General features: G+C 39.1%; 2 protein-coding genes across 3 annotated transcripts; both read left to right on the top strand.

The window, feature by feature from the left end:
* The first annotated feature begins 168 nt into the window (after window positions 1-168).
* LOC114478030 (uncharacterized) lies at window positions 169-11066 on the top strand. Of its 2 annotated transcripts, XM_028470807.1 has the most exons (14): window positions 169-217; window positions 695-805; window positions 1649-1721; window positions 3648-3965; window positions 4471-4498; window positions 5310-5387; window positions 5477-5616; window positions 5702-5827; window positions 7675-7720; window positions 7869-7922; window positions 8014-8348; window positions 8956-9060; window positions 9905-9992; window positions 10088-11066. In XM_028470807.1, exons 3-14 carry the CDS (start codon window positions 1668-1670, stop codon window positions 10129-10131), a joined length of 1416 nt encoding a protein of 471 aa, XP_028326608.1. In that variant the 5' UTR covers window positions 169-217; window positions 695-805; window positions 1649-1667; the 3' UTR covers window positions 10132-11066. The 2 variants fall into 2 exon arrangements, with proteins under 2 accessions (XP_028326608.1, XP_028326609.1); XM_028470808.1 differs by lacking the exon at window positions 3648-3965.
* An 805-nt stretch (window positions 11067-11871) lies between these two features.
* On the top strand, window positions 11872-20212 carry LOC114478114 (uncharacterized). The gene is made up of 12 exons (XM_028470950.1): window positions 11872-11992; window positions 12734-12821; window positions 14300-14330; window positions 15013-15096; window positions 15193-15332; window positions 15419-15544; window positions 18482-18527; window positions 18677-18712; window positions 18825-19159; window positions 19264-19368; window positions 19591-19678; window positions 19775-20212. The coding sequence occupies exons 2-12, from the start codon at window positions 12753-12755 to the stop codon at window positions 19816-19818; spliced, it is 1104 nt and encodes a 367-aa protein (XP_028326751.1). The 5' UTR covers window positions 11872-11992; window positions 12734-12752; the 3' UTR covers window positions 19819-20212.
* The last annotated feature ends 279 nt before the right edge of the window (window positions 20213-20491 follow it).

Here is a 20491-nt window from a genome sequence, read left to right as displayed (position 1 = left end):
GCCTTTTTTTTTTTTCTTCCATTTTTCGTTTTCAAACAATTGTGTGAAAGTTTAAATAATTTTAACATTTATTTATATTTTTAACCATATTATTGCTATATATTCCAGCATAAAAATGCAATGTGTGTGTGGGGGGGAGGGGGGGAAACAACGTGTTTTAAACAGGCAGAAGCATTGGCGTGCAACCCTGAGCGAGAAGATCAGGATCCGAGCTCGGGTAAATGAAGCTGTTGTTATGCTAGCTAAGGAGGATCTTCTAGAGACGGAAATTGAATATGTGGTCCGTTTGGGGGAAAGTTGAGTGTGTATTAACTATGGCAAAGGGAGTGGGAGAATAACACTAGAGGGAGGCACTATTTTAATTGTCAACCTCTTGTGCAGGGAAGTAGACTCCTGTGTTCAACCTGCCGAAATCAAGTTAAAATAACCAGATTAAGACTGGGGCATTGTGGGCTTGTTGCATATTGAAATAAAAGGGGAAAGCATCCAGATGGGCTATGTCAGTGTGGTCAGCTTGAGACTATTTCACATGTTTTACTGTCCTGTTTCTCCGTTGAAAGAGGAATGTTATTTAAATAACTTTCAACCTTTGGGCTTACAGTGTTTTCAGTCAAGTCGATGTTTTCGCCTTTAATAGATAAGGCAATCGTGAGCTATCTTCTCTCCACCAACCTCTATATTCTATAATCTACAGTGGAGTGATACTATTCAACAGAAGAGGGCAGCATTACGCCTTTTGAAGTGTACAGCCTGCCTCGAAGAAGAAGAAGAAGAAAACGAAAACAACGCAATTTCGAAGACGGTGGTAAGAATGAAGATGATTTCATACTCAAACTACATGTTTGTGGAAATAATAATTTTAAAGTTGTGTGAGGCCATCTTCAATTCATACTGATTTAGTAAAAGGTTTTCATTTTGAAAGTATCTATTTGTACGGTTGCCGTACGGACAACCCTTGTTGCTATTGGTACGGTTACCGAAGTACAAGTACGTAGTGTCTTAGGTTTAGGTTATAACCCAATATCGCAACAATTTTAGGGTTAGGTTTATGGTAAAGGCTTAGTCTTAGTCACGCGACCTAAACTGGCCAATGACTGACCTATCACGTGACGTAAACTGGCCAGGGGCGCTGCGTACGGATAGATTGGCGGTGTATTGATACGGCAACCGTACGGATAGCCACTGCGTCTAATGTGTAATGTTACTAACTGGGCTTGCTGACGAATCATTTAAACAAGTTTTCAAAACCATTCCCAACATCTGGTAGAAACCAAGCATGGCCCAAACTAAATTTAGTTTAAATGCAAAAGAAATAAATTAATATATCAAATCAATTCAAAACTAGTCGCAGGCATTGCTACACAAGCCAACTCAGTCTGGGCAAAACAAATTAAAAAATCTGAACTAAATTGTTTAAAATCAGGCTAAACCCAATCCCAAAAAATCAGAGGAACAGAGTGAATAATAAACTGTTGTTCAAGTTTGTTTAAAAATCAGTATAACCTGATTTCATAAATAAACCAAGCAGAAAATATTCAGAATCGGTTAAATCAATAGCAAAACCAAAAAAAAAAAAAGCAGATTGACTATCTATTCTAAATGGCTATGGCTAACAAAATAATAATCCGAATAATTTTCTGTGTTTTAGATCAAAATAACTTTGGAAAATGGAGGATGGTGCTGTGAACAACACTGTACCACAGCCACCAAACTATAAAAAGGTAGGTGCAGACTGCTTTTTAAGACTTAACAGATTTACACATGTTTACCTATATGTGTGGCTTAGAAGTGGGAAACCTGATTTCCTCTTGATATATTTTCAAATGGCCATGGTTTGGCTAATGGTATTTTTTTTTTTTTTTTTTTTTTTACTTAAGTCCGTGGATGCCTGCCAAACGCACAAGACAGTGATCTCAGTTCTCTTTCATAACATTCGTTTCGATGTCTCACTATTGGATATACTCCTCCGCGTCATATCTCAGAAGCCTTATCTCACTACGCCAATCCTGATTGGCTGGTGAAATGTTTTCATCCGCTGCATGTAGTCCTGCTACTATAAGTAGAGTGGGCGGGGAATACAGCACCATTCAAAGACCTCTTCTCACTCAGTGCTATCTCGCGTCGCAGCTGTTTAACTGACATCAGTGCCTTTAAATGTAAAACAATACATTTTCCCTTTGGTCTGTATTTCCATCGTAAGTTTGGTCTTAAATTTTCTTTAAGGTCAGGGCTCTACACTAACTTTTCCAGTGGTGGCACTGGTGCAGCCAACTGTCTGACTTTCACAGAATTTGGTTGCACGCTTTTTTCCCTTTTTAGAGCAGGGGGACTGGGGGTGGGGGTGTACAGCATAGCCATGCATGCTGAATAGTTGGTTTAACTGGCGTATCGTAGTTTTGTATAAAGTAAAGATTGACAATGACTCGCGATATATTTGCTAAATGTTTTCAGATTTCAATGTCAATATTAAGTTTTGCTGCAACAAGCAGTGGCTGAAATAACAGGTAATTTATTTTATATAATTTTAAAAGAAGACGTAACAAAACACATTTAAATAACAGCAAAGCATAACAACAGGTTACATGTATTCTGTTTTTTATTTTTATTTTGCAGAGATGTTGTAGTTGAATTAACTTACCAGTAGCATAACCATCTTAGCATCTGCATTGCTTCACCCCATGAAATTCAATTCAGAGGGGTCAGCTCTTATGTTGGGGTCTCCTAACCCTCTTCCCCTGGTCAGAGGTCTGCAACCTTGACTCTCAAAGGAACCATTTTGCCTCATCTTGCTTGGAATAAAGTCCTCCTGGAACTGAAAAAATATCTTCTCAATGAAGACAATACAGTGTATTAAATGAATCTGTTCCCGCACAATTAAAATCTATATTTTCTTCCAGAATATTGTTTTTTTTTGGTTTAATTATCTTACCAGGGATTTAAAACTTAAGGTTAGCCACAAGTGCAGGAAAGCTGATGGTCTCTTAAATAAATCACATCATTGCATAACGTGATTTAAGGTTAACTAATTGTTATATCTTCATTTTATTTGTCATTAATCATTAATAGCCTCTGTAAAAAAAAAAATTAACTCTTTATTTCAATAGTTTTTTTTAAAGCTATAGGGAGCCATTGCATGAAAGTCAAAGAGCCACATTAGGCTCCAGAACCGCAGGTTGCAGACCCCTGCTCTGGGAGAACCACAGCTGAACATCTGGCCTGACATCATAGTCCATCAGTTCTGGCCCCTCAATGCTGATTCTGATGAGCGTGTACGCTCTATTGCTGCGCTCGGCACGTTCTTCATTTTTACTGCTGCTCTCAATGTGAGCGCGCACTCAGTGAACAGCTCGTTATGCCTGGCTTCGTTCGCGGACAGCGCGCACTCCAAAGGAGCGCATTGGTGTTTATACTCAGCGCATTCACCGTTGCATTAACCGCAGCCAAGTTGTGTGAGCATGCACCGTCTCCTCATCCTCAGGGCGGAGCGAGAGAGAAGTGTACTCTGTGGGACGTGTCCAAGCGCTCAGCCACTCAGTCACAAAATAAGGTCACCCTACGAGCTCGCACAGATGCGACTACTTTGGTCGCAGTGTCGAGCCCTGAAGGTGTATTAAAAAGTCTTAAATATAACTTCTTCCTACCTGTAGTCAATCTGGGAGGGAAAAGCCCCACACACCAGGGGGGCTGGAGGCTCGGAGGCTCGCCTCTGTGTGTGTGGCAAGAAAATCTCGGGCCGAGACACGCACCGAGTCTGCTCAGCGTGCCTCGGGCTGGAACATGCCCAGAAGGCCCTGGACGTCCCTGGTTCCTGCCACCACTGCACCGCCTTCACATTAAAGAGCCTCCGAAGGCGGCTGGCGCGCCAAGTCATCATCCTGTCAGAGCAGGGATCCTTCCTTCCCCCTCTCGGCACCAAGACCATTGCTGCGGAGAGGTTGGAAACGGAGACCTATGCAGAGCCTACGGTGGGACTCGTTTAGGCATTTTAAAAAATCATTATTTCACTGAGCAGTTTTTTATTTTGTATGGCTCCTTTCTCGTCAAAGCCTGATGTAAAAGACGTTTTTCAACCTCCTGTTGTTCTGGTCGTGTTGTCCAGTGATTTCTTAGTTTCATTCTGACTGAGACATTAGCACAACAGTTACATGTTGCCACTGAAGACAAAACAACATTTTATTTTTGTCTTCATTCTGCTGTACCAGCTTTTCTGTTTTTCCATTGAGTGGCAATATGTTGGCGTTAAGTTCTCATTCATTGAGAACTGCACTCCAAACTACCATACTTGGATTAAAGTTTTATATTCATGTGAGTGTCACTGCTTTTTGCAGTGATTATAAAGGACCACTGAGTAATTTTTTTTTTGCTCTATGGCAATAGTGAAAAAGAAGTTCAGTCCTCTGTCGAGCTTCATCTTGTCACTAATGCCTGCATGTGTCTCTTTCCTCGTGGGTTTATTCCCTCTGTCAACAGAAAAAGCAGCCGAAGAATTCTTACATAGGTAAGTTTAATTCTTCACACGGTACCAAAATTTATAGGTTCAAGTTGAAGCTTTTGACGGTGATTTCCCTGCTTCATGATATGAAGTGGTGGTGGTGGTGGCATGTTCATCACTAAACTCACACCCACTAAGTTTTGGGGACTTCCTGTGGTGAAGTTTACACAGGGTTTGAAAGTGACTGCAGATGTTTTGCAAGAATATTTCCATTTCTTGCATCAAAATGATTGTTTTATACAGTCCTAAATTATTTCTAAGGCACAGATAATTTTACCTGTACTTGTGCTTCGTTGATTCTCCATTACATTGTGTTGTCTTTGAACAGCAGGTCAATCAGTAATAAGACCATGCATCAGCAATGGGTCGCCATTAGGAATTCAACATCTCGTGCTGCCAATACTAAATGTTTTCAACTTTTTTCTTTTCTTTTTCTGCAGCTGGCTGTGTTACAGCAGCTATGACATTAATCTGTTATTTTTGGCACAATAAACTTGACCTGTTGACCATTTATGGAGCATTTGCAAGACTACTTTGATAATGCAGCACAGAAGGTTCTACTTCTGTACCTTGGCACATTCAATGCGCTGTAGACTTGTTTGGAAAAGCTCCCTTCTTTTCATCTCTATGACTACAGCTGCACATGATTCAAAAGGTTTTGATTTTTGAACAAATAAAAGCAGCCCTGGCATCAAACAATACTCTATTGGAAGAAAACATTTAACTTGTGTTTTAGGAAATATCACCTTTGTTTTTTTGTAAATCATTGAAAAGTGTTAACTTGATATTGACAAAAGTTGTGCAATTACTTTTTTAGTGTTTTCAAAGGGGAATTCTATAAAAACAATTCCTTGCCTCAGCGAACAGTTGAAGGGGATTCCAGGAACCATCATTGGTAAGAAGAGGAGTTTTCTACCATCACGTCTTTGGTCCTTTCTTCATGTAGATTTTAAAAATGTAATATATGTATATAAATATTTTCAGGCCTCAACTATGTGTGGGAGTACCGAAGCCCGAGTAAATCTGCTCCTCCACACTACCAGTGTAAGCTCTGCTCCATCTTTTGTCTGCAGAATGAAATCATTGGTCATGTTAAAGGTTGGAAACATAGCTTGAAATACATGGTGAGTGTTGTTTTTTCTCTTTCATAGCCTTTACTACATTAGAGTCCATAATTGTTGCTGAGTTTTTTGTTTTTTTGTTACACAGGAAAAACGCTACCCTGACAAGGTTTGCTGGGAAAAGGAAGAAGCCACCAGGGACCCAGAAGTCAGGAAGGCAATTAAAGACGCTGCAGCTGAAGTGGAGCAAATGGAAGGAAAAGGTCGAATAAAGGTCAGTCACAGTGATGGTGATTGAAATATGTTTGTAGGGTGAGTACAGTGCGTACGATACAGATGGTTTGTATAAAAGTATCACTTTCCAAATATTTCATAACGTTTAGATAGTTTGTTTCAAAGTTGTGTTACAACTGGGCTACAGTAACACAATTTTTTTTCCTTTAAAGTTGAGGGTGTGGCCATTGTGACGGTACGCTCTGTGTGACTTTTTCAGTCAGTCACACATAAGGGTGTGCAAACTGACGATATTAGATCGTTAAGGATAAAAACATGACGACGATTGGCCAAATCATGAAGGTCGTAGAACCGCCTGTAGTACACAATTTATCCCTCGCGGTGCCGTGTCTGTGCCATGTCTGTGTGACATACACAGCCCATCCAAAGGGTTTTTTCTTTGGCAAATCACACCATTTACTACTCAGGCTCATGTTAGTACTACAGACACACCAAAGAATTACGGTACTCGGAGCACAATCACCGCAGAAAGTATGTTACACTGCTGCCTGTCGGAGGTTCAGTGCAGATGTCCGTGTGTCCTTTGTTAAACTCCATCAGTTCTGAGTGTTGAAGCACTGAAAGACGTTTGAGGAAACGCTGCATGTGTTTCTCTTCTGTAACTAACTCTACTCCGCTGCAGCAGCTCATAGAGCTATTTACTAGGGGTGTCCTAATTCAATATTGGTTCGATATTAGCCTGAAAATGAATATGGGATTCAAATTTCTGAATTTTCCGATTTTAAAAAAAAAAAAAAAAAAAAAAAAAAAAAAAATTGATCAATATCGGTATGGCCGATACGCAAGGCTGCAATATTGTTATCGTATCAGAAATGAAAAAGTTGTATTGGGACATCCCTACTATTTACACAACTCTTAAACCAGTGGTCTCCAACTTTTTCAAGCCCAAGATCCCTGACCTCCACCTTCGTGACGGCAAGATCTACCCAATGAAGTGTAAAAAAAAAACGGATTTTACTTCCACTTTCACACTTTTTATTTAGGGTAACTTTATTTAAAATAAATGAAATGCTTGGGTCCAACATTAAAAAATAATTAACCCAAAATGCTATCTGTAACTAGCATATTAAACTTGCTGTATCATTTGATCCTATTGGTCAATTTAATGTGCCTGTTACGCTGAAAAAAATACAAGGACTGGCTCGACAGAAACCGTAATCAGCCATAATGTATTTTGCGATTATTATACGTTTCCTGTGTTTCATTTGTGTTCCGGTGGTTTTGTTCAGGCATCTAAAAGGGACACAGCTATTGTTGGTGTTCGGCCGCTGACCGCGGAATGTATGGGCGATAACCCCGCAAATGTTCGGTGTTATGTTTATCAGGAGCGTTCGCACACATGACAGAGGCTGACAGCTCATGTCACACACACAGAGAGAGAGAGAGAGAGAGAGAGAGCACTGAAACACACGGATAAAGTAAAAGTCAGCCAGTTAATGATTGAAAGAAACAAACAGCATAAAGTAGCCAAACCACCACGTTATGTTTGTTCAGAAGCAATCATGTTTGGATTCTGACTCTGAGTCCGATCGACGTGATCGCTGCTGACGCGATGGTGCTCAGGGAGCAGACGGAGCAGTTTATTAGTCTGGTTTCAGTAAAAAGTGACCATAAAAAGCTGTAAATGGTTGGATACGTAGACGCGGGGCAGTGAGGATGTGATTTCATGTGCAGATGGAAACTCAGCAGCCCACCTACCTGCCCGTTCTGATTGGCCAAGTTGTTTGAAGGGCACCTCTTCCTTATATTCCTTAAATTATCATATAATAAATATGCCAATCAAAACAAGGTGAGTCACTGATATTGTGGATCTTTTTGTGTGTTTAGGTGCTTCTGAAGGAGCCTTCCAAACTGCCTGCATTCAAAGGACACGGTGAGTTACCTTACTACATTTATCAATGTTACAGTAATTATTTTTAAGTTAATAAACATTATTTACTCCTTGAACAAAAATGATCAATTATTTCTAAATAGATGGCTTTTGATTATTGTCCATTGCTTCTTATTTTCCTCTTACACAGGGTCAACAAAGCTAAAGAAACCACCAGGAATTAATCGTATGCGACCACCATTTAGTGAGTCTCTTTTGTTTTTAATAAACTCTTTAAAAAGTTTGTGTGTTATCAATTCAAAGTATTCTGCATTGAACATGAATTTATTTCACAGATCCCAAATTTCCTGGGCCATTCCCCCGTCAAGGTGATCCTTTCTCTGACCGTCTGGATGAATACAGTCAGCCAGGCTTTGGAAAATTCCCTTCTAGGTCAGACTTTCCTGACCCTAGAACAAATCAAAGATCGTTCCTGGGCCATATGGAGGGCCACTCCGCTATGGGTGGCACAGATGGTTATTTGAGTGGACAACATGAGGAAAACCATGGAAACTTGTACCCTGACAAATACCTGGGTGGTCAGATGGATGGGCCAATGAACAGGCCAATAGACGGACCAGAATTGGGAACATGTCCTCAAAACCTCTCCAGCACATTGCTGTCGTACTTGGTAAGTCCGATTTGTCTCAAAATTGACAGATATGGAAGGAATCTTTTTTATGTATTTTCCCTCTTAAAGCAGAACTAAGTAACTTGTGCTTAGCGCTCCCCCTAAAGGTCCCTTTTGGTTATGTCAATGTCGTAAACACTCCGCACCCCCGAGGCAGCAGCTCCTCCCTCCCGCTTCAGTGAGTCGGGCAGTGGGAGGCTTCCTAAACTAAATACTAAAAACTAAAGCGGTTACCTTCTTGAAAGCCCACATTCTGAGTGAACTCATCCTTTAGTAACTCAGTAAGTTGACTATTTATACCGTAAAAGCAGCACTGTTTATGATAAGGGAAATGATCAGCCAGTTGTCTCCCCTGTCACCCTGCTGCGCAGACACACAAACACACAATAGTTCCCTGGTAATGACATCACTGGAGCGATGAAGTGACTAAAAAGCACCACTGTGTTCAAGTGACTCATCACGGGCGATTGAACTGACTGTCGTAAAGCAATACGTGTAAACACTTGTATTACCCTCAGAGGGACTAAGAGAAGGATTTATTAAGGTGAAAAAGTTACTTAGTTCTGCTTTAAATAGAATGCCTTACATTTTGGAATATGTTTTTCAGGATTCCTTCCAAATTGAGAATGAGGATGATGCACAGCTGGTCCTGAAAGTGACTCAAAAACTAACAGACGTGCTGATGGAGTACAGACTGAGGAGTGTAAACAAGGTAAGAAGTTTTTCCATTTGTGTTAAAACTCATCCCTTGTGGTCTAGTTTCAAATATTTGTTGTCGACTAGGCTTGGGCGGTAACAAAATTTTGATACCGTCAAAGCTCCTCTCTATTTTACCATGGTAAATGGTATTACCATGACTAATTAAAAAATATGACGTAAGGCTTAGGGTGTGTTCACACCAACGCTGTCTGTCTGTCCCTCCGTCCGACCGTCTGTCCATATCACTGAAGATACTGTCCCGAACAGCTGCTGCTGCTGCTGTCAGCTAACAGTGGACTGACAACCATCACTATGCTTCCAGCCTATAGAATTAATTCACCTTGAAAAAGCTTATCTTGGTTTACACGCGTCTGTTCTCACTCTCTCTCTCTGACACGTGTGTGTGTGTGTGTGTGTGTGTGTGTGTGTGTGTGTGTGTGTGTGTGTGTGTGTGTGTGTGTGTGTGTGTGTGTGTGTGTGTGTGTGTGTGTGTGTGTGTGTGTGTGTGTGTGTGTGTGTGTGTGTGTGTGTGTGTGTGTGTGTGTGTGTGTGTGTGTGTGTGTGTGTGTGTGTGTGTGCGCGTGTGTGGCGGACCCTGTGCAGGAAGTGCATTGCATTTTTTTTTTTTTAGTGATTGTATTGAAACTGATATCGTTGCTATTTTCATGACACCGCGGTATACGGTATTACCACCAGGGCCTATTGTCGAGAAATGTTAAAAGTTAAACGGATAAGCTTGAATACATCTTTTAATAGCTGTGTGTTGTGACTATATAGATGTTCTTTTTGGTTTTCTTTTCTCTTCTGGGTAAAGTAACTTTAAAAAAAAAACATTTGTGGTCTTGATTTCTCCTCAGGATTCGAGTCTGAACAACATGTCAATGAGCAACTCCAACTTTTCCCAATCACCGTCCAGATTCCCAGGAGGTAGTAATCGATACTCGGGTACGTAGGCACCAACGATCCTCTTATATGGTCATTTTCAGGTCTTTGGCCCACATGTGTAGGTCAGTAAGTAAATCAGATTTGTTTTTCCCCAGGTCCCTCAAGATTTTCTGATGGTCCCTCAAGTTTTTACCAATGAAGAATTGATGATGATAATTATCTCCAATTTTTTTCTTTTAAAAACATCAATGTTAGATTTATTGTATTTTCGTTTTTACTCTTTTTACCTCTCCCCCCCCCCCCCCTCCCCCCCCCCCCCCTTTATTTACTTTTACATTGTACATGCACAATTTCAACTTATTTGAGGTGATTAGCCCATTTTCTCAAATCTAATAAAAGTTTTGAGTGATAGATTTTAAAATTCATGTTTTCTTTTTCAAACCAGTAAAAACAAAAGTTAACATAAGTCAGGGTGTGTGCCGTATAAATTGTGCTTTTCGTTGGAGGAATTCTCAGAACACACAAGTAATGTTGAGCCATTCCACATGACACTGGAACAGACTCTAGAAAGATTTGTTAATTTTACAGTTGGATTTGTTTGAAAATAAATATACTGCTTGAATGTTTAAAAAGATGTTTATTTTCAACTGACTTGGATGCAGAGATATGTGTATAATTGACATCTTAACAGTTGAGGAAATATTCTCTTGAAAAACAGGTGCGGTAGTAGATTAGTGTGATAATGTAAATATGTTCAAGAATTCCTGTACTTTTGTCATGTCTGGAATAATCCAGTTCAATGTCCTTCATGGTATTTGAAGATGAGATTCTCCTTTTGTGCTTCAGTTATAAGTGTAAGAAGCAGTTTTGCCCCCAGAAGGAATTTCCCAAGGTGCCTTTGTGCAAGTACAGCAATTTTACACCTGAATTAACTATATAGCGGCTACTTTCTTTCCACAACCATCATGTACAGTAATTTAGATAGCAGCTAATGTATTTGCAGTGTTAAATATTAACTGCTGACCATTGTGACTGCTGGCTAATTTGCCTCTGCCGAGGGAATACATTTCAGTTCAGTTTCGGTCTGTGGTAGTTTTCTGACAAACAATTAAAGTCTACTTGTGTTCACTGTCATCAAATGTTGCCTTTCTTTAATATAATATGAAATTACTTCATTTATATATTTATCAATATGCCATAACCTACCATATGTCTTTGTTAGAGCATTATACAAAGTCTTTTAGCATGAAAGCACGCATCCTTTATCATAACTAAATCTCTGCCATTTGTAGCAAACTAAACTGTGTGAAAATCGGGTAAAAATTCGGGGAGTTATGATGATGCTTGTAATTGGGGATACACCGACCTTCCTCAGTAGAAATAATTGCAGGCTGGGCGCATTAGAGACCCCTCCAAGATGGCGGCCGCGCTGATACGTCAGCTCCAACAGGCAGGCAGTGTCAGAGGCGTCTACTCTATGCACAACAGTGTCTGTTTGATTATGTCTATGGTGTCCGCCTTGGTCCTTCAGGGGTACGCTCGTAAAGTCTGCATGCTCACTGCGGACAGTTTCAACAAGAAACATAGAGCAATGCTCCTATGTCACCACAGACATCTTGTTTATCATGTTAAGCAATATTTGATCACTATAGTCAAAGTAATATTTTCTAAAAATAAAATAAAATAATACATATATTTAAAACAAAAATATAATAAAATTACAAACACTGATATCTAGGGTTAGGCTTTTATGTTATTTTCTCTCGGAATGTCGAGAAGTAAAAACAAACGCACTATACAGCTGCCCACGCTAACGCCTGAAATTACATTGCTTTATTTGTTGTTGTTTTTTTAAAACAATCATCCAAAATTTATATAATTTTTAGATTTAGAAATATTGTTGTATCATGTTAGTGCTTTACAGTTCAGCCTAAAAATGCAATGTGGGGAGAAAAAAAAAAAAGTGTTTAAAACAGGCAAAAGCATTGGAGTTTAATCAACTCCATGCAATCTGGCTATCCGCTAGTGTTAGCCGCTAAACCACGCAATTTCGAAAACAGGTAAGAATGCAGAATTATGATTATTTCATACTCAAACTACATGTTTGTGAAAGTATGTGAAAGGTTCCGTTTCAAAATCGTGTAATGCTGTCTTAATATTGTTGTTTTAACGTAAAATGCTACTGGGCTTGCCGACGAATCAATTAAACGAGTTAGTTTTCAAAACCTTTTCCAACATCTGGCAGAAACTAAGCATGGCCCAGGCTCAATTTAAATGTAAAAAATAAATATGTATCAGCGAAATTCAAAACTAGTCACACGCTTTGCTTGCTACACAAGCTAGCCCAATCCGGGCAATATATCGTGTATTACGAGGCTAAACGAGTTTGAAATGAACAGAGACCAGACTAAATCTAGTTTGTATCCAAGCTAATTCTGATCCTAAATTAGAAAATAAGAAGTTGGGAGTCTCCAAGTTGTCCAAAATCAATGTGAAATTTCTGCTAAATCCAGTAAAGTGAGTAATTCACCAGGATTGGAATATAGTTAATTCAAAAATATGAACAAAATAGTTTAATATCAGGTTAAACCCAATCCCCCAAAAAAAATCAGTGCAGAAGAGTGAATAATAAACTATTGTTTAAGTTTGTTTAAAATTCAGGGTAAACTTAACAAAATAAACCAAGCATAAAATGTTCAAATTTAATTATAACAATGGCAAAACCATTGAAAAGCACATTGACTGTTGTCTATTCTAAATGCCCATGGCTAACAAAATAAAACTGTTTTTCTGTGTTTTAGATCAAAATAACTTTGGAAAATGGAGGATGGTGCTATGAACAACCAACCTGTGCGCAACACTGTGCCACGGCTGCCAAACTATAAGAAGGTAGGTGCAGAGCACTTTTTAAGACTTAACAGAGTTACACCTGTTTACCTAAAGAGGGTTTTCACGGCGCATCATCAACCCAGAAGTTGCCATTTTGGAGATAAGCAGCCAGTTTACAAACAGCACACAAACGGGCAAATCCCGAATGTTGAGTAAATGGTGAACTATTGCTGTGTTTTTGGCTAGAAATACAAAATACCCCCAGCCTGTGAGCCAGATAGCAAAATAATTGGTGACATGTAGGAGGTAGCAGCGCACCTTTGGATGAGAGATCAGACGTGCTCAGCAGAGCTCAGAGGGAGAGGAGGAAAGGCGTTTATGAGACAGAAAATGGCGCTACGTATGAGAGTTGACGTTCCCAGCAGCGTATACTCGACCAGAGCATGTGTGGAACTCATGGATAGTGTGGCAATGGTGAGATAAAACCATAAAAAAAAACACTTTGCATGTCCGAGAAGAAGAGGAAGTTGTGTGTGTGCAGACTGACGGGAGAGAAAGTTGAAGGAACACCAAAATACAGTAAGAAATCAATTCAACTCTGACCCAGATAGCAAAATAATAATTTTGCCATCAAAAGCCCTGTCTCAGGGTTTTTTTTTTTTTTGTTTTTTTTATATAAGGAAACAATTTTCAGATGTTAGAATTGTCACTAAAGCAAAAAAAAAAAAAAAATAGCTTTAAAGTCACTGACAGGGTTTTTTTTTTTTAGAAAAAGGCTTTTTTCTCAGCTTTTTGCTCTGAAACTGAAGATTTGTGTAAAACTTGCTCTATTCAACGGCTGATTACAAAAGAACGAAACGAGTCAGAAACATTGATGAAAGTAGAGGCTTCAATCTTTCAGAATCTGGTGTCAGATTTCAAATAGTCATAGAAAATTTTCTGTGGGTCTTTAAAATCAGTCAAAATGCTCATAAACGGCTGGCACTGAGGGGGGTAGAAAATCTGAAAATGTCTGGCACCGAATGACTTAATAAGCATTTTAAAAAATAATTAATTCACTGAGCAGTTTTTTTTTTAAATTTTGTATGGCTTCCTGAAATTTTTGAGACATTTTTTTTTTTTTTTAGCTGGTTTGTCTCTTTGAACCTCCTGTTCTTGTCATGTTGTCCAGTGATTTCTTAGTTTTATTTTGACTGAGACATTAACACAACAGTTACATGTTGCCACTGAAGACAAAACATTTTATTTTTGTCTTCATTCTGCTGTACCAGCTTTTCTGTTTTTCCATTGAGTGGCAATATGTTGGTGTTAAGTTCTTATTTATTGAGAACTGCACTCCAAACTACCATACTTGGATTACAGTTTTATATTCATGTGAGTGTCACTGCTTTTTGCAGTGATTATAAAGGACCATTGAGTAATTTTTTTTTGCTCTATGGCAATAGTGAAAAAGAAGTTCAGTCCTCTGTCGAGCTTCATCTTGTCACTAATGCCTGCATGTGTCTCTTTCCTCGTGGGTTCATTCCCTCTGTCAACAGAAAAAGCAGCCGCAGTATTCTGGTGACATAGGTAAGTTTATTTCTTCATGCGGAACTAAAATTTATAGGTTCAAGTTGAAGCTTTTGACGATGATTTCCCTGCGTCATGATATGAAATGGTCACACCCACTCACACCCACTAAGTTTTGGGGACTTCCTGTGGTGAAGTTTACACAGGGTTTGAAAGTGACTGCAGATGTTTTGCAAGAATATTTCCATTTCTTGCATCAAACTGATGGTTTTATACAGTCCTAAATTATTTCTAAGGCACAGATAATTTTACTTGTACTTGTGCTTTGTTGATTCTCCATGACATTGAGTCGTCTTTGAACAGCACGTTACAGCAGCTATGACATTAATCTGTTATTTCCTTATTTTTGACACAACAAACTTGACCTGTTGACCATTTATGGAGCATTTGCAAGACTGCTTTGATAATGCAGCACAGAAGGTTTACTTCTGTACCTTGGCACATTCAATGCCCTGTAGACTTGTTTGGAAAAGCTCCCTTCTTTTCATCTCTATGACTACAGCTGCACATGATTCAAAAAGTTTTGATTGTTGAGCAAATAAAAGCAGCCCTGGCATCAAACATTACGGGTATTGGAAGAAAATATTTGACTTGTGTTTTAGGAAATATCACATTGTTTTTTTGTAGATCATTGAAAAGTGTTATTTTGATATTGACTAAAGTTGTGCATTTTCTTTTTCAGTCTTTTCAAAGGGAAAGGGGAATTTTATCCAAATTCTTCCCTGCCTCAGCGAACAGGTGAAGAGGATTCCAGAATCCATCATTGGTAAGAAAATGAGCTTTCTGCCCATCGCATCTCCCGTTTTTTGGTCCTTTCTTCATGTAGATTTAAAAAATGTTTAAAAAAAAAAATTATTTTCAGGCCTCAACTATGTGTGGGAGTACCGAAGCCCGAGTAAATCTGCTCCTCCACACTACCAGTGTAAGCTCTGCTCCATGTCCGGTCTGCAGAATGAAATCATTGCTCATGTTAAAAGTTGGAAACATAGCATAAAATACATGGTGAGTGTTGTTTTTTGTCTTTCATAGCCTTTACTACATTAGAGTCCATAATTGTTGCTGTGGTTTTTTTTTTTTTTGTTACACAGAAAAAACGCTACCCTGACAAGGTTAGCTGGGAAGAGGATGAAGCCACCAGGGACTCAGAAGTCAGGAAGGCAATTAAAGACGCTGCAGCCGAAGTGGAGCAAATGGAAGGAAAAGGTCAAATAAAGGTCAGTCACAGTGATGGTGATTGAAATATGTCTGTAGGGTGAGTACAGTGCGTACGATACAGATGGTTTGTATAAAAGTATCACTTTCCAAATATTTCATAACTTTCAGATAGTTTGTTTTAAAGTTGTTACAACTGGACTACTATAAAAGGTATAATTTAATTTATTTAACTACTTAGTAGTGATTGTTAGAAACTGTCATGCACATACTGTGCGGAATTGTTAGGCAAGTTATATTTGACGGTTAATTTTAACATTGAACAATTTCATCCAAAAAGTTAGACCTCAAACCTAAATATTTAGGAAAGCTAATTTAAGGTTTTGACTTTCTTCAGTGAATATGCACTACCCTATTTTACGAAGTATAAGACGCTATTTTTTTTCCGTAAAATTGAGGGTGTGGCCAATGGTACGGTGCGCTCTGTGTGAATTTATCAGTCAGTCGCACACGTGTCCAGTGAAAGCAAGAATCGGGATGGAGAATATTACTGACAGTCACCCCTACAGCAGAATTAATTAACTGTAACAGTCACTGAACATCACGATGAACTGAACGTTCAGAAACGAGCTTCAGATAGTGTAGGAAAAAGTAAAGCTCTCACAGCTTTGATAGCAGGACGGATACGTCTGATCGTGGAGGGAAATTGCATGGTAGCAAGTGACAGCAGAAGTCATACATCTGCTGAATTATGTTTTTATTTTTATATAAAATTGTTTAAATGAAAATAAAATACAAGTAAGAAATTGTTTGGGGAGAAGTGTTGGCTCCTATGCATTTACGGTGGAAAGAGCGAATAAACAGTACAATAAGGTTTAAAATGTAAGATATCTCAGCCAGTTTTTAATAGTAGTTAATAATGAACACTGGCACTGACCGTCTGGATGAATACAGTCAGCCAGGCTTTGGAAAATTCCCTTCTAGGTCAGCACGGAGGTAAACTCAGACCGTGACACCGACACTGGGATTTCCCTTGGCAGGATCAGAAAACCGTAGCCCTCACCATCAGTAACCTAGAAGAGGTTTTTTTAAGTATTAGATCAATCAATCAATCAATCAATCAATCTTTATTTGTATAGCGCCAAATCATAACCAATGGTATCTCAAGGCACTTTACAGTAGAGCAGTCTTAAGGACGGACTCTTCATTTTATGGATACACACATATGCATATATACGTATATACACATACATATGTATCCCACACCCAACATGAATTCATCATGGCGGCAAGGAAAACCTTCTGTTAAGCAGCAGGAACCTTGTGTGGATCCCATTCCTATGATGAACAGCCATCCACGTTATGCTGTGTTGGGTGTGTGCAGAGGAAAGGGTGGAGACAGAGCCGCTGAGTCTCTGTAACTCCACACTGAGGATCCCACGGACCTGCAAGACAAAAGCCAGAAGGAGTACAGGAGCAAACACACAAGGGAGTAAGCAGACATAGAGGGAGTGTTTGAAAGAGGAATGGGACCCTCTCCGGTCCCTCTCTAACCTAAATGACCTCTCTCTTAACGCCCTCTCCAACCTCTCTCCAACCGAGCATGCCAGACCCCCCCCCCCGGCAGTCTATGCCTATTGCATCTTAATTATGAGCTATGAGCTGGTTCCTAACTAAAAGCTTTATCAAAGAGGAATGTTTTGAGCCTAACCTTAAAGGTAGAGAGGGTGTCTGCCCCCCGAACCGTGGTTGGTAGATGGTTCCAGAGAAGTGGGGCCTGATAACTGAAAGCTCTTCCTCCTATACTACTTTTAGAGATGAATGGAACAACGAGTAGTCCAGCATTTTGAGAGCGTAGTGTTCTGGGGGGATTGTATGGCACTACAAGCTCCTTGAGATAGACTGGTGCCTGTCCATTTAGGGCTTTATAAGTGAGAAGAAGAATCTTGAATTCTATTCTATATTTTATGGGAAGCCAATGCAGAGAGGCTAATACAGGAGTAATGTGATCTCTTCTCCTAGTTTTAGTCAGTACACGTGCTGCAGCATTTTGAACCAGCTGAAGTGTCTGAAGCGACTTGCTCGGGCAGCCTGCTAAAAGAGAATTACAATAATCCAGTCTAGAGGTAACAAAAGCATGGACTAGTTTTTCGGCGTCGCCCTGAGACAGGATAGATCTGATTTTAGCAATGTTACGGAGATGAAAGAAGGCAGTTCTTGAAGTTTGTTTTATGTGAGAGTTGAAGGATAAGTCCTGATCAAATAGAACCCCAAGGTTTCTAACAGTTGTGCTTTGTGCCAGAGTAATGCCATCTAGGGCAGTTAGGCTAGCATAGGTTTCTCTAAGGTGTCGCGGGCCCAGTACAATGACCTCAGTCTTGTCTGAGTTGAGAAGAAGAAAATTTTGGTCCATCCAGGCCCTAATGTCCTTTAGACAGGCCTCAAGTTTAGATAGCTGATTTGTCTCACCTGACTTCATTGATACATACAGTTGGGTATCATCAGCATAGCAGTGGAAGTTAACAGAGTATTTTCTCATAACATTACCAAGGGGGATCATATAGATACAGATAGATCTATCTATATAGACTTTTTTTTTTTACATTGTCTGCACATGCTGTCAAAGGTCAACACTACATGTAGTGCAATAATTATGACCATCATTAGCCCTTACTAAGAAAAAAAAAAGACAGGGCAGTGTTACACCTTGGTGAGGGAGAAGGGAACAGGGAAGAGGGAGTCAGGGTAGGACAATGGAAAGGGTGGGGAAGAGTCAACTATTTTAAGGTTAGAGTGCAATGTGGTGTTACGGTTATACCTATTGTGTTGTGTAATTAGTTAAGCCTAGTGACAAGTGTGGAGAAATTGAAGCGGGTGACTGATTGAAGCAAAGACTGATATTTGTTTGCTTTAAATTCCCTAAATTATCTCATAATAAAAAAATATGCCATTTAAAACAAGGTGAGTCCCTGAGATTATGGTTCTTTTTGTGTGTTTAGGTGGTTCTGAAGGAGCCTTCCGAAGTGCCCGCATTCAAAGGAATCTGTGAGTTACCATACTAAATTTATCAATGTTACACTAATTATTTTGAAATTAATAAACATTATTTACTCCTTGAACAAAAATGATCTATTATTTCCTAGCAGACGGCTTCTGATTATTGTCCATTGCTTTCTTATTTTCTTCTTGCACAGGGTCAACAAAGCCAAAACAACCACCAGGAATGAATCGTATGCGACCACCATTTAATGAGTCCTTCTTTTGTTTTTAATAAGCTCTTTAAAAAAGTTTGTGTGTTATCAATTCAAAGTATTCTGCATTGAATATTAATTTATTTCACAGATCCCGAATTTCCTGGGCCATTCCCCTGCCAAGGTGATCCTTTCTCTGACCGTCTGGATGAATACAGTCAGCCAGGCTTTGGAAAATTTCCTTCTAGGTCAGACTTTCCTGACCCTAGAACAAATCAAAGACCTTTCCTGGGCCGTATGGAGGGCCACTCCGCTATGGGAGGCACAGATGGTTATTTGAGTGGACAACATGAGGAAAACCATGGAAACTTGTACCCTGACAAATATCTGGGTGGTCAGATGGATGGACCAATGAACAGGCCAATAGACGGAGCAGAACTGGGAACATGTCCTCAAAACCTCTCCAGCACATTGCTGTCGTACTTGGTAGGTCCGATTTGTCTCAAAATTGACAGATATAGAAGGAAATCTTTTTATGTATTTTCCCCTTTTAAATAGAATGCCTTACATTTTGGAATATATTTTTTCAGGATTCCTTCCGAATTGAGAATGAGGATGATGCACAGCTGGTCCTGAAAGTGACTCAAAAACTAACAGACGTGTTGATGGAGTACAGACTGAGGAGTGTAAACAAGGTAAGGAGTTTTTTCATTTGTGTTAAAGCTCATCCCTTGTGATCTAATGCTAAATATTTGTTGTTGACAAATGTTAAAAGTTTAACGGATAAGCTTGAATACAACTTTTAATAGCTGTATGTTGTAACTGCTATGTAAACGTTCTTTTTGGTTTTCTTTTCTCTTCTGAATGAAGCAACTTTTAAAAAAAAAAAAATATCTGTGGTCTTGATTTCTCCTCAGGGTTCGAGTCTGAACAACATGTCAATGAGCAACTCCAACTTTTCCCAATCACCTTCCAGATTCCCACGAGGTAGTAATCAATACTCGGGTACGTAAGCACCAACGATCCTCGTATACGGTCATTTTCAGATCTTTGGCCCACGTGTGGGTCAGTAAGTAAATCAGATTTCTTGTTTTTCCCCAGGTCCCTCAAGATTTTCTGATGGTCCTTCAAGATTTTACAGATGAAGAATTGCAGATGACAATTATTTCCATTTTTTTCTTTCGAATACATCAATGTTAGATTTATTGTATTTTAGTTTTTACTCCCCCCTTCCCCTTTTATTTACATTAGTAACATTTGCATTGTATATGCACAGTTCCAACGTATTTTAGGTGATGAGTCCATTTTCTTAAATCTAATGAAAGTTCATTTTCAAACCAGTAAAAACAAAAGTTAACATAGGCCATGGAATGTGCCGTTTAAATGTGTTTTTTTTTTGTTTTTTTTTTCAAGGAATTCTCAGAACACACAAGTAATGTTGGGCCATTCCTCATGAGACTGCAACAGACTCTTGAAAGATTTGTTAATTTTACAGTTGGATTTGTTTGAAAATAAATATACTGCTTGAATCTTTTTTTTTAAATCTTTATTGTAAATTGACTTGGATGCGGAGATATGTGTATGAATGACATCTTAACAACTGAGGAAATATTCTCTTCAAAGACTGGTTTGGTGTTAGATTAGTGTGATAATGTAAATATGTTCAAGAATTCCTGTACTTTGGTCATGTCTTGAATAATCCAGTTAAATGTCCTTGATGGTATTTCAAGATGAGATTCTCCTTCTGTGCTTCACTTATTAGTGTAAGAAGCAGTTTTGCATCAAGAAAGAATTTCCCATGGAGCCTGAGTGCAAGTG

Source organism: Gouania willdenowi, chromosome 16 (genome assembly GCF_900634775.1).
Source record: "Gouania willdenowi chromosome 16, fGouWil2.1, whole genome shotgun sequence".
NCBI classification, from domain to species: Eukaryota; Metazoa; Chordata; class Actinopteri; order Blenniiformes; family Gobiesocidae; genus Gouania; species Gouania willdenowi.
This window is presented reverse-complemented; position numbering and strand designations above follow the sequence as displayed.